This window comes from Athene noctua, chromosome 2, assembly GCF_965140245.1.
Source record: "Athene noctua chromosome 2, bAthNoc1.hap1.1, whole genome shotgun sequence".
Taxonomy (NCBI): Eukaryota; Metazoa; Chordata; class Aves; order Strigiformes; family Strigidae; genus Athene; species Athene noctua.
Genome location: NC_134038.1, coordinates 128,783,800 through 128,796,170, shown reverse-complemented (window position 1 = coordinate 128,796,170; position 12,371 = coordinate 128,783,800). Strand labels below are relative to the sequence as shown.

The 12,371-nt window shown below is 42.1% G+C and overlaps 1 protein-coding gene across 2 annotated transcripts; it reads right to left on the bottom strand.

Annotated features, from left to right (window-relative positions):
* Positions 1-948: 948 nt before the first annotated feature.
* On the bottom strand, positions 949-5,501 carry GATAD1 (GATA zinc finger domain containing 1). Of its 2 annotated transcripts, none has more exons than XM_074900276.1 (5): positions 5,121-5,501; positions 4,943-5,068; positions 4,303-4,362; positions 2,815-2,998; positions 949-2,082 (listed from the first exon to the last, which is right to left on the bottom strand). In XM_074900276.1, exons 1-5 carry the CDS (start codon positions 5,394-5,396, stop codon positions 1,892-1,894), a joined length of 837 nt encoding a protein of 278 aa, XP_074756377.1. In that variant the 5' UTR covers positions 5,397-5,501; the 3' UTR covers positions 949-1,891. The 2 variants fall into 2 exon arrangements, with proteins under 2 accessions (XP_074756377.1, XP_074756379.1); XM_074900278.1 differs by having other exon boundaries at positions 5,196-5,501.
* Positions 5,502-12,371: the final 6,870 nt, after the last annotated feature.

Below are 12,371 nucleotides of genomic sequence, written 5' to 3'. Positions count from 1 at the left end.
GAATGTAAGTATTGTTTTCTTCCCTCTTCCTACAAGGATTTGACAAGGAAAGCAACTGAGCTTGAAAGTCAGCCCATAGAACAGCAAAGCTCCATGGACTATGCTGAGGCAGCACAGGGACTTTACAGCGATCCCAAGTGAAAACCTCATGGACTGCAGAGAAACGGAAAACGTTTGAGTGGAGGGAGTCACTGGTTACTGTAAATATCTTTCAAGAGTTGGTGGTTTTACCTTCTTAGGGTTGTTAATTTAATAAAGGTAAATTGGCAGAAAAGAAATCTAAGGAAAGGAGGTGGTCAGGAGTAAGGTCACCTTGGGATTGGTTACTGAACATGGGCACACATCTCACATAGGTAGCAACAGAAGTTACTTAAGATTTAACTCTTTAATAGCAGTATATTGGTAATTTCTGAGCATTTTGAACTATTGACAATATCCCTTAAATTTAGCACCTATGTTGACTATTTTTCCTGGTATTTGAAGAGGGCAGAGCTGAGGCTGCAGACTGAAAGAAATGTATCTGGTTCCTGATGTCACAGGTCCCACTGTATTAGAAGTTGTCCATACCCAAGACTTTCAAAATGTATTTCATCTTAAATCAAAGCTTTTAATGAAGTTAAAACATAAGCCTAGTGCAATTATAGACTATATACAATATACTAAAGTTGATGTAGGGCTTCTGGGTGCCATGGTCGCATATGTCCAAAAAAGCACCAAAAATCTGAGATGATCTGTAAATGTAAATTTAAGGCCACTTACAGCTCTTACCCTTCACAGGCAGCAAGAACCACTAACCACAGGGAAATCAGGCCATACAGGCACATCTCAGTGTTTGGAGCTGACTGGCTTGTAAAAAGTTTAGTGCAGGGAACTTTAACATTGGTATTTTAGTATGTGCCATTTTTCCCATTCTGCTATTTAAATATTTTCATTGGTATACTGAGACTGTTGATATATAAAATTAGTCTTTATTTCCCTTAGCAAGTGTTTTTTTCATTTGAAGTGCTTAAGGATTCTTTTCTTACTATCATTAACTGTAAAGACTGAAAAAACAATTTAAAATCAGTTTTAAGAGACCAAGATAACATACACACACAAAAATAATAGCAATATGAAACTCAAATCACATGTCAGTGTTGGCTTGCTCAGGAAATTAAGACACATTTCTGCCACGAGAATGCCAGGATGACGAAACCAAACAACATTAATTTTTAAATCTGCATCCAGCTTTCCAAGAAATTTATCCCCTTATATAAGCAAAGTTTAGCAGGAAGCTACATACATAAGTCCACGTTTTAGATTCAGCTGAAAAATTTCCCTTAGAAGTTGACTGTTCAATAGAGTACTGCCTTGGGGATGATAGGTTGTAGTCTGAAGAAGAGAAATCTAAGTAGATCACTCCTCTCCAGTGCAACAGGAAAGTGTTAATTGCATCACTGACCAAGTTTAGTGTTTATTTGAAGCTAGTCTTAAATTATTTAAGGAGTAAACAAAAACTGCAGTCACAGTTAACTACATTAAACAAGTACATAAAGTGCTGGATGATTAACAGTATGTCTTTTAACACCTCTTCTGGAAAATAAGCTAGAAAATAAGAACGCTAAAGGCAACTTTCAAAAGTGAATTATTTGCTCACCAAAGTCAAAGATGACATGAAACTTGTGACTTTGTCCCAAAATGAGAAATAACATCTGGAGAACAGAGCACAGAAACGACGCATCAAATGGAAAGAAAACGTTCACTTTAAAGATCTGATATAATTTAAAATAAATAAATACCATAATCCATAAAGTAAAATGAACATTTTATAGTTTTTTTAAACGTCTTGTATAAGGTTCACAGACCTGAGAATACACTCAAAATAATTAGTCTAAAGTATTCCTTTAAAAAATCATAAATTATTGGTAACAGTTTCTTTAATGGAGATTGCAGGAGTAGGTCCCACATGAGTCCATATATAGCCCTTCTCTGGTCTTGTAGGAACAGTAGGGAAGGGAGATGATCGAGATTTGAAATATTCCGAAGGTGCATGACAAACAAATTCTAAATATTCCATTTTCCTTGGGAGATCTTCTTCTGGTCCTAGGAAAAAAATAAATAATCTTCAAAGACAAAATTTCAAGGCATAAAATTGGACTATAAAGGAGTTAAACATATGTGACAGCCAACATTCCTTAGAGAACATGCCTTTTCCATCAGTGACTTCCCTGGCAAAGTAGCCTCAAATACTGAGCAAGAAACCTCTACTTTTATTTTTGCTGGGCTGATTTTTTTTTTCCTCCCCATTCAAAGCATTCAGTTATTTGAATCATGTCTTTTAGTTAATGTATTTTAAATAGACACTATTTGCATCCCTGCCTATCGAAAGGACTTTTCTGAATTGTTAATAATTTTATAATCAATAGCAGAATACTCTCTATGCCAGTGCTTGCACAGAATGTTATTTTAAGCACTCAGGATGAAGATCAGCCTGTTCAGGTCACTTTAAAAGAAAGACCTTGGACTGATATATCAGGTTTATACTGTAGTAACTTTGATTCTGTCTATGGAGTAATAATTTGGTCTTTAAAGTTGCAAGAATGTAATTGTGCCTGTGAGCACAAATACTCAATCACACTCACTGCAGAAGTGCTAATGATATTGTATACATAAGATAAAACTGTTATTGAAGTAAACAAGATGCTTATAGAATTAGGGTCGAAAATGTGGAAATTGCATAAATGATCCTAAGAAACTGAGAAGTTCATTAAAAAATACAACTTTACATTAGCCTAGGGACTTGTAAGTAGTTGTATATAACAAAGGCGAGATTACCTATGATGTAGGATGCTGGGTCAAAACAATCTTTAGGGCTGGCTTGCGTAGGAATGAGCCAGGTTAGCGCAGCACTCTTTTCACAGTATTGGTCCTGAATAAACCCACGGATCTGAGCGTAGTATGTTTTTCCGTCCTGCTCATCAACCACTGAAACAACATCTCCAATTTGATAGTATACACCCTAGAAGACATAAAAATGGTAATTAAAACAATCTGATTTCAGTAGCTTCGCTCTGTGATTCTGATTCATATCTTAAGTATCAGTATCTTAAATTACCTCAGATTACCCCAGTCTTGAAAGACAGCATTAATTCAGCCACATGCAAAAGAATGGTGTTATAAGAGTTTAGGGAAAGCAGCTTTCTGTGTACGAAGAAGTTCACTCATCTGAGTGCAAAGGAGTCCCAAAACACAGAGGCACCTTCCACGGTGCTCTGTAATGTGTGAGGCTGCACAGCCAAGGCAACTCACTTTACGTTATAACAGCATCGCAGAGCACAGCGCAGTCCCTGCACTATCAAGATCAGAGTTTGCCAAGAATCACCCAGGAGGGTTTTGTTTTTAAAAAAAGATACAAAGAACACAGAAAAACCCCAACAATCCCCTTCTCAACAACACAAAGTACCAAAATAGAAACATTCTGGATAGAAAGATTAAATAAAACTTTCGGCATAATTCTGAGGAACTTCTGAAAAAAACCCAAAAGCACACAAGAAAAGACATCAATGCCAAACTAGTCAACAGCAAATAGAGATTCATCTGGGATGCGAGACACGAAGCACAAGGTCTCTAGAGAGCATACAGAAGCTCAGTCTAGCACTTCTCTGGCCATGCAGCCTCCCAGTGGCTATTTCTTTGGGGGAAACACATTTCAAATGGCTTGTTTGTACTACCAGGAAACAAAAATTTCAGAACTTAAAAACACTAGCAGCTTGGCACGCTGGTAAAAATGCTCTCAAGCATAAATGTGAGAAGGTTAGCTTCTGCTTTCACTGCAATAGGCAACAGATTCTGTTCCCAGGGTGTTCGAGACTGCTTGCACCCAGCTCTGAAGCAGCAGCCAGTTTAAACATTAGAGCAGCGCAACCCGTCCCCTCTACAGGCAACATTCTCTGTGTTTAAGGTAGGAAACATCACACAAATTTAAGTAACCGGCTATAGTCACTTTTGCTTGACCTCTACATGGTGAAAGTTAAAAGTTTAAGAAACTCAATTGCAAAAGTTACTAAGGAAACCGAATCCATCTTCTTCTTGGAAGAAACATTTAAAAGGGACAATGACAACTACGTAAACTACTGTGGTAAACTACCTTGCCAGACTTAACAGCAATGACGTAAGGCAAAGCAAAATCCTAAACAACTGCCAGGCAAGGAAGAACAGTTTCTGTGAATACATCCCTAGTACTTTCACTGTCTGTGGTAATTTTTGAGATTGGAAATAGAAATGGCAAGATCCTTTTTGGGGACAAACTTGCATAAACCATACCTTATAAAAGATTGATTCTGCTGTAATTATAGTGGATACAGACTCAGGAGCCTTGATGGGCTAAGGAAAGAACACAGAAATGGAAAATCAAAAGGTTTACAACATACCAACCACGTAAAATAATTCCTTTTTTTTTTTTTTTTTCCTTTTAGACAACACGCTGACACATTATCTTCTTAGAAAGTTAGTAAGCACAAGAAATCGCGGACAAACATTTCAAACGTTTGTACTTCAGAATTAAAACCAACCGAGTTAGTTAACATTTTCATTCTCGGGATTTCAAGTGGAAGAGTAGCGAATTCACAGCACTGGTTCCTCTTTCCACAGAAGCCCTTCCCTGACGGGAGGAGCGCGAAGGGCCGGGCGCTGCGCGGGCCGCTGTGTCCCGCAGGCAGGAGCGCTCACGGGACTGAAGCTCTGGCAGCGATTACAGCCACCTCCTCCCCACGTTTCGGGCCGGTTTTGTGCCAGGAGCTGCAAAACTCCGCGCCGGGCTCCAAGGCACCGGCAAGGAGAAGCTGGCGGGGCCCCGTGTGCCGGCCCGGGGGAGCGTTTCTCCCGGGGACGGGCGGGGCCCGGCGCAGGGCAGCCCCAGCCCGCCACTGCCCAGCCCAGCCGCAGGAGCCACGCAGCACCTTACGTTTTTTAACTTAAAGATGTGCCTCCTCCCCTTGCCCTTCGTGGAAACCTTCTTCTCTGCCGCGGGCGCCGACTTGTACTTGGTGTTCCTCAGCCGCGCTGACCGCCGGTGGATCTCCTGCTTGCTCTAGGGGGGCGGAATTACCGAATCAATACGCGGCGCTGCCGCGGGGGGCGGCCGGCCCGCCCCTGCCCCCCCCGCCGAGACCCGGCCCGGGCGCGCAGCGGGGGGTGCTCGGCCGGGGCGGGCTCACCTGCTTCCCGCCGCCGCCGCCGCCGCCGCCGCCGTTGCTGTGCTGGGCGGCGGCCGAAGTGGTGGCGAAGGCGGCGGGCCCGGGCGGCGCGGAGCGGGCCGTGCAGTTGTTACACAGGATCTCGCCCTGCCCGCCCTTCTTCCACATGGAGGAGGAGGTGCTGCGGCACACGCTGCACGTGGGCTTCAGCCCCAGCGGCATCCTGCGGCCGGCGGCGGGGCCCGCGGCCCCGGGCAGCGAGACGGCGGCGAGCGCGGCGCCAACCCCGGCCCCGGCGGCGGCCCCTTCCCGCCGGCGGCGGATGTCGCTGCGGCGCGGCGGGAGGGAGGGAGGGAGGGAGGGAGGGAGGGGAGGGAGGAAGGAGGAGCGGGGCGGCCGGCCCTGCCCCCTACCGGCTGCGGGGCCGCCCGCCGCCGGGGGGCGGCCGATCTGCGCCTCCCTCCTCTCCCCTGCCGTCCCCTCCGCGCCCGCCGCGCCGAGCCCCGCGGGGCACAGCCCTCCGCCGCGCTGGGGACCCGGCGGAGGCGGGCGGCGGCGGCCCGGCCCGGCCCTGCCGGCGGGGCTGGGGCCTCGGCTTGGCGGGGAGGCTTCAGGGGCGGAGCGGAGCTCCGTGGGCCCGTGTCCTGGCAGCGTGAAGGCTGCAGATCTCAGAAATGGCTGGCAGGGAGCGTTGGCTCTCGGTACCCAAGAGAAGGGGTTCCTGTCCCAAGCAGGGCGCATCTCTTGCCTCGCAAAACCCGTGACAGTCCCGTCGAGTCCAGGGGGAGACCCGCTAGGTGTAGCAAAGCGCAGGAGCTGCCTCCGGTACCTGCTCCGTTCCCCGTTTGCAGGGGGACGCCGGACTCCGTCGTCTGAGGACGGACAGCTGCCATCCTTCCTGCTCACCAGAAAATCAGAGGGTAGGAGGTCGTGGTGGACTTAAACCGTCGTTCTGATTCAGAAGAACAGTGACTCTGGATCTTGGCCTCAACATACACCGCCTTCGGTCTTCGTTAAGTAAACTGCCCCTCCTGCATGGACCCTCAGTCACGTATCAAGTAATTTAAAAGGCCAGGGAACAAAGCTTTGTCAGATTAATGTGGGAACCACGTACCCAACAGTGGTTCCTTACCCTGATGCCACTTACATGGGCCCAGGCCATCCCGTGTAGATGTGCCTCTAGTCTGATGTTAAGAAGTAAATGCCCGCTCACACACAAGTATTTGCAGCCTCATACTCAGCCTTCAGCCTTCACCCTTCGGCTTCACTGAAACCTTCTTTGGTGCAAATTAAATTGATGTCCTTTAGTCTTGTTTTCAGTGGACAAAAAGAACAAATCACCTTCTGTAATAACTTTTTTTACAGAGGAAAATGACCCTGCTAAAATCAAATTATTATTTTGTGTAGAACAGAGGCTACTTCATTCAATGGTCTTATGCTATCAACTGCATAATTATTAGACATAATTTGCAGGGATCTGTTTACAGATGCTCCACTCATGCTGTGTGCAGCAGCTGGAGGGTTTGCTGGGGTTGGTACTGACTCATGGGCAGCTATGCTTAATCTCTTGCACTTCCCTCACATCAGCTTTGACTTTCTTGTCTCAGGTACCAAATTTATTTCTGATTTGACTTAAATCCTATTTTACCATCATTATCTTGCAAACTGTTCATAGTTCTCTGATTGTGTGTTTGGGGCTTTTTTCCCCCTCTGCTTCTTTAATCCATTTAATCTTTTGAATTTAATCTTGAAATTCTTTAGGTTTTTTTAATGTGATCTCACAGGAACCTTTCAGCTCTCCCCAACTACTCTTCTTGCAGCTTCTGCCTGCTTTTCTTCCCAACAGCCCTCAGAAGTCCTCCACTGCTGGGGCCCCCTCAGTGCTGTCATGTTGGCATAGCATCACTGGTCTGCATAGAAATGGGGTAGAAATGAGTGATGGTGTCTGTTCCTGCCCAGGTAAGTACCTAATACTTTGTGAAGGTTTTTATTCTATGAATTTGATAAGATACAGTGTTAATGGATAACAAGTATATTTGGAAATAGTTGGTTTTTTTCAACTCCAGTTTTACTGTAGCCTTTTTACCATCTTCCCCACTCCCAGCTTCTTCCCTTTTGGTCTTTCCAAAACACTACAGAGTCTTTTCCTCTTCTGCACAAATGTAGGGTGCATCTGTTTTACTGTATCTGTATATTCTAATTAAATATGCTACCATATATTGTTCTGATAACATATCCACTGTGATTTTTTTTTCTTCTGTTTTTAAATAATTTGAATAAAAAATGCTCAAGCTTTATGTAACCTAATTTGAGGTGATAATTTAAGATAATTCAGTGGGGTTTAGCCAACCGTATTTATGTAGTGTTGGCAGAAGACTTTTAATACATTATTTCTTGACAAGTCAAAGTGCAGCTTCATTAATGACTGTCATTTCAATGGAACCTTGGTAAATGACACCTTGAGATTACAGCACACTGAGTGTGATTATCCTGTTGGCCTTGTGAAAGGCCATCAGTTACCATGATGGAGAGGCAGGGATTGCTGTCAGTGCTGTTTAATCACTCCCTAGCCTGAAAGACAACAGAAAGAGCAGTGGTTAGGATATATTGTCAAAAGTTGTCAGCATGTCTTTTATTTAATTTACACCCAATGAAATTACAATGGGTTAACTTTTTTTGTTACTTCGTTCTTTATGTAGGCAATAGCTGAAATATTCTGATTTGAGAGTTGCTGAAAAGCCGGTAGTTATGGGTAGCAGGGGACAGGGGCTCAGGACTTCTGAAAAGTACCCTCTCTAAATTCCTCTCTAGAGGATTCCGAGTTTGACAACGTTAATCCTAAATTTTGATCATCCTCTACAGTTTCCTGATTCTCCTTAATAGAACTAGACTCTCTTTGAAGCTGAAGTGTGTTGAAAGGCAACTGTTAGACTGTGGGAATTGGAAATGCCCGGTTTAGCTGAGGGATTTAGCACAGTGTAAGCTCAGCTAAAGCTGGGGAGTGAATCTATTTTCTTCCAATTAATGCATATTTCCACTTCATTTTATTTTTGCCTCAATAAAAGAAAGAGGTGCTCTTGGCTGAGCTCTTTGGTCATGAGAACACATCCCTGCTCCAAGGGACTTCAAATGTAACTAGGACAGAGAAATGGAGAAAACAAAATGTTGGCTCCACCTGGGGAGTTGGAGCGTGAATGGTAGTGACACACTGAATGAATCATTGCTTCTTGGGAGCTTTCGAGGAGGGTGTTGGTTATTTATTGGAAGTGATGCACTTACACACACACACACTGTGCATCTCCTGCTTGAGTAGTTGAATTGTACTGCAGTGGATTTAACTGCATCGTTTCCTCTTAGCTTCCTACTGCTATCCTATAGTCTGCTGGCTCACATCTGGAGTCCTTTACGCTGATTTTCTGTGTGTCACTGTTCCACAGTCAGCTGTAGATGATGCACCTGGAGTGCTTCTCCAGAAATATTTGCATTGTAAATGCATGTAATTTGGTATGAATCTGACTGGTGCACTTTGCATTTCTGCACGGTCCTGTACTAAGGTTCTGTACTTACTAGGTCTCTTGTGAGAAAAGCAGGTTTTACTCTTTTAATTCTCAAAGCTAAACATGATGCTATTCTTGAAATGTATTGCACAATTATTACTTGCATGAGTAGCATGTATCTATCTTTGCAGCTTCTGGATCTTAATTATTCATTTAAGTGTGTGATAGAGCCAAGAACTAACCCCAGATTTTTTAAGGTCTTTGGCCTTGTGGGACATGGCTAGGTAAAGCAATGGCAGAGATAATGTATCATGACCACAAGTACTTTGTTCTTCTAAAGCATGTTAAGATGTCTCTTGAACTACTTTATTTGTACTCTAAAATGCTTCTGTGATACAAGAACAGCAAGAACAGCAAAAATACGCCGTTTAACAAAAGTCAGTATTACTGCACTTGTCATGTTTTGTCAGTTCAGGCTCTTGGGACTTATTTTTGTAACAGCTGAGAGGTTTCCACTATTACATCTTGCAAATGGGGGATCCTGTAGTACAGGCTTTCTGCTTAACAGGTTATCTTTACAGGTTACTGTTCCTGCTTCGTTTGAGACAGTTCCTGAGGATCCTGGAACTTGGAGCAGTTTTGATGTGAGTCTTTGAACAGGATTTGAATTAATGGTTCCAACTAAACTGCATGCCACTAAAAATACTTTAGTCTTGGGTTTTAGCCTTTATGATGCAATGATGTGGTCTTTGGGTGCAACCTTGCTTGTGACTTTGTTTTTATCGCTTTTTGCACCCGTGACAGAAGAAGGTACTGCTTTAACTGTGACTGCGGAAGTTCATCTTCTTTATGTATGTTTTTTGTTAAAGAATGTTTTCATATCTCCATTATAAGCCAGTATGACAGCTGCAAGTCAACACTGATTCCTGAAGGCACCACATGCACATTTCCACTGTGCATGTAAATCAACTTGTTAATCACATAGACTTTCTCTTTAATTAATTAGTAAAAGTATGTAAAGGAGATCTGCCAGCTGTATAAGAGTTCATACTAAGTGCAAACCAACCTCACTTATTTACCGTTGCCAGTTTATTACTGTTTTACACTTATGCTTCAAAAACATGACAGAAGTTTGTCCTTTTCAGCCAGCTGCACTTAACAGGTTACTTGGGATTGTCACTGTAACTTTTAAAATGAACTTTTCCTGTGGGGTAGGCAGCTCCCTGCCCCCCTGCTTCTGATGCAGCCTCAACTGCATTTTTTAAAGCAGTGCGCAAGCCCTTCTGTGGCTGTAGTTCGATGTATTGCATGGGGAGTCTGTTTCCCAGTAGCTGTGTAGTTAGGGCATTTCCAGATCCTGAAAGGGGCAGTCTCACTGTATAATTTTGTGATTTTTTGTCTCTTCATACACTACTCAAAGGACTTGCTGTAGCAGGCAATAAACTGAGCCTGAGTGTCATTCACTATCTCCAGTGGGACCTCGCTGTAGTACCCGAAATGTTCCCGGTTCTGATCTTGGCACCTGTGGCCTTTGGCATTCTTTATGCCATCCTGCATCGCGAGTACCCGAGATAACTGTCAGAATACCTCATTTTCCATGATGTTTTGCAGCAAATTGCTCTTACTTGTTGGATTCTGCAACCAGTTCAAACTTGCCTAGGATATTTGTCTATGGTTTAGTCTGGAGTTTTTCCTGCAGTCCCTGTTCTATTCCTTGTCTAGCTCTGTTAGTGAACTTCAACATTTCTCTACGTTGTTATTACAATGGAATGTAGAACTACACTCATTTGAGTTCGCTGAAGTTTCTTCAAAGATGAAACTGGAGTGCTGTGCTGTGATGATACAGCAGAAGCCCTGTACTCAAGCAAAACTTGGAAGGGCTGACAAGCATGAAAATTGCAACAAAATAGGGCATATAAGAGGACAGAATCTCTTTACCTAACAAATTGCTATTATGTTTCAGTGTAAAGATTTCCAATGTGAGTCTACAGAGCAGAATAAGATAATTTATGAAAAATGTTTTTTCTTTTTTTTTTTTTAACAGTAGCTACAAATAGGTTATGCCCTATTGGAATCGTGGCCTTCAGTATTTTGACAAGGCTATTCAAAATGTATCTTTGGTGATATCTCACCCATTTATCTAATTTCAATCTCTAACACTATTTTGGAGAAGAGCTATATGGTAGCAGAAAGAGCAAAAATGCATCAAGACCAGCTGTGTATCAAGGAGAAGTTACTTCATCTAAGTATCTTCTATATCTTCTTGTATAACGAATAAACATCACATACACTGTAAAGGTCTACATCCTAATGTTTCTTTCTGTGCCATGTATATTGTGCTCACTTTGTACAAATAAAGTAAATGTGACAACAAAGTCTACCAATTTCCTCTGCTTTCCAGGACAGAATTAATCTAAAATAATGGGAGTATGGGATTGGAATGCTAAATTATAGCCAAGCAGAATTATAGCCAAGCAGAATTTAGACTGCTGTGCTCAGTAACTCTGTCTGTATATGCTCCAAAAAACAGAACTGGAATTTTAAGTGGTGCCTGCTGCTGAATTATACATAAAGACATTATGGTCACAAGGAGGGCCTCAAACTCCAAGATGTCTGAACAGAAAATGAAGACCACTAATTTCAATTTTTTTAAAAAAATTATTTTTCTTAAATAAATTGCAGAATTTAATATTTTCTGTTATAACATTTTATAAATTCTAGTATTCTTTGCCAATAGCATTAGTGAATCTTGTTGACTAATTAGTATTGCTGTTTGTTTGTATCCCTAAAGGTGATGATGTTGGCCACATGGACTGCCATGCTAGAAAATGTGGACAGTAAGATTGGCATTTGCAAAGTAGAAATGCTAGTGTCCAAGTAAGACCTTTTTTTCAGATTATTATAAATAAAATTGATTTGATAATTAGAGCAGAAGGTGCAGTGGCCAAGCTATAACTGATGAACAATTTGCAGAGTTATATTCCCTGTTGCTCACAGAAAAACACCTGGGTTCATAAACTGATAAATATTCCTTAAAACTATTTATGTAAATGATTCTTATGTAGTGAACAGTTCTTACGTAAAAACCCCCAAGATAACCCCCCCCATCTTTCTTCCAGTATCTTGTGGTGGGTAAGACACTTATGCTTGGATGAAAATTTCACTATAATCTGAATCCTTGTTTGCAGTACTGAACATCTATCTGGATATATTAAATATTTTCTTGCTTATATTCCATTTAATTGAATAGTCATGCAAATGACCTAAAAAGAAAAAATATATGCAAAACACCCTCTCAAGTTTGTGTTTCACTGCAGAAGGGATTTCTGTAAAGATCAAGACCTTGTTATTTTAAAATAACACCATTCTGTTGAGAATTAGATTTAACATTTTGTTGATGGGATGTAACCTTAGGTATCTATGAAGAGTTGAGGAAAAAAGGGCTTTGCAGTTAAGTTAGGAAATACTCTCTTTACTCCAGTATTTTAAATATTTTTTTATGAACTACTTGAATTGTTTTATGTTGTTATATATTTGGAGAATACTGTAAATTCTATACTTGCCTATTTTTGAAGTGGAATGAAAGCATATAATTGCAGAGAGCCTTCATTCATTTCTTTGCTCTCGTACAAAGACTGACAGCAAACACAGCTTTATGTAGTATTTACAGGGAATCCATCTCCTCATTTTGATGCACATC

Excerpts from the sequence above, each read along its gene's own strand:
- GATAD1 (XM_074900276.1), bottom strand. The coding sequence starts at position 5,396 with ATGCCGCTGGGGCTGAAGCCCACGTGCAGCGTGTGCCGCAGCACCTCC. Across the intron at positions 5,069-5,120 it reads GGGGGGGCAGGGGCGGGCCG|AGCAAGCAGGAGATCCACCG; the intron begins GCCGCCCCCCGC and ends CCGCCCCCCTAG. Across the intron at positions 2,999-4,302 it reads CAGAATCAATCTTTTATAAG|GGTGTATACTATCAAATTGG; the intron begins GTATGGTTTATG and ends TATGTCTTCTAG.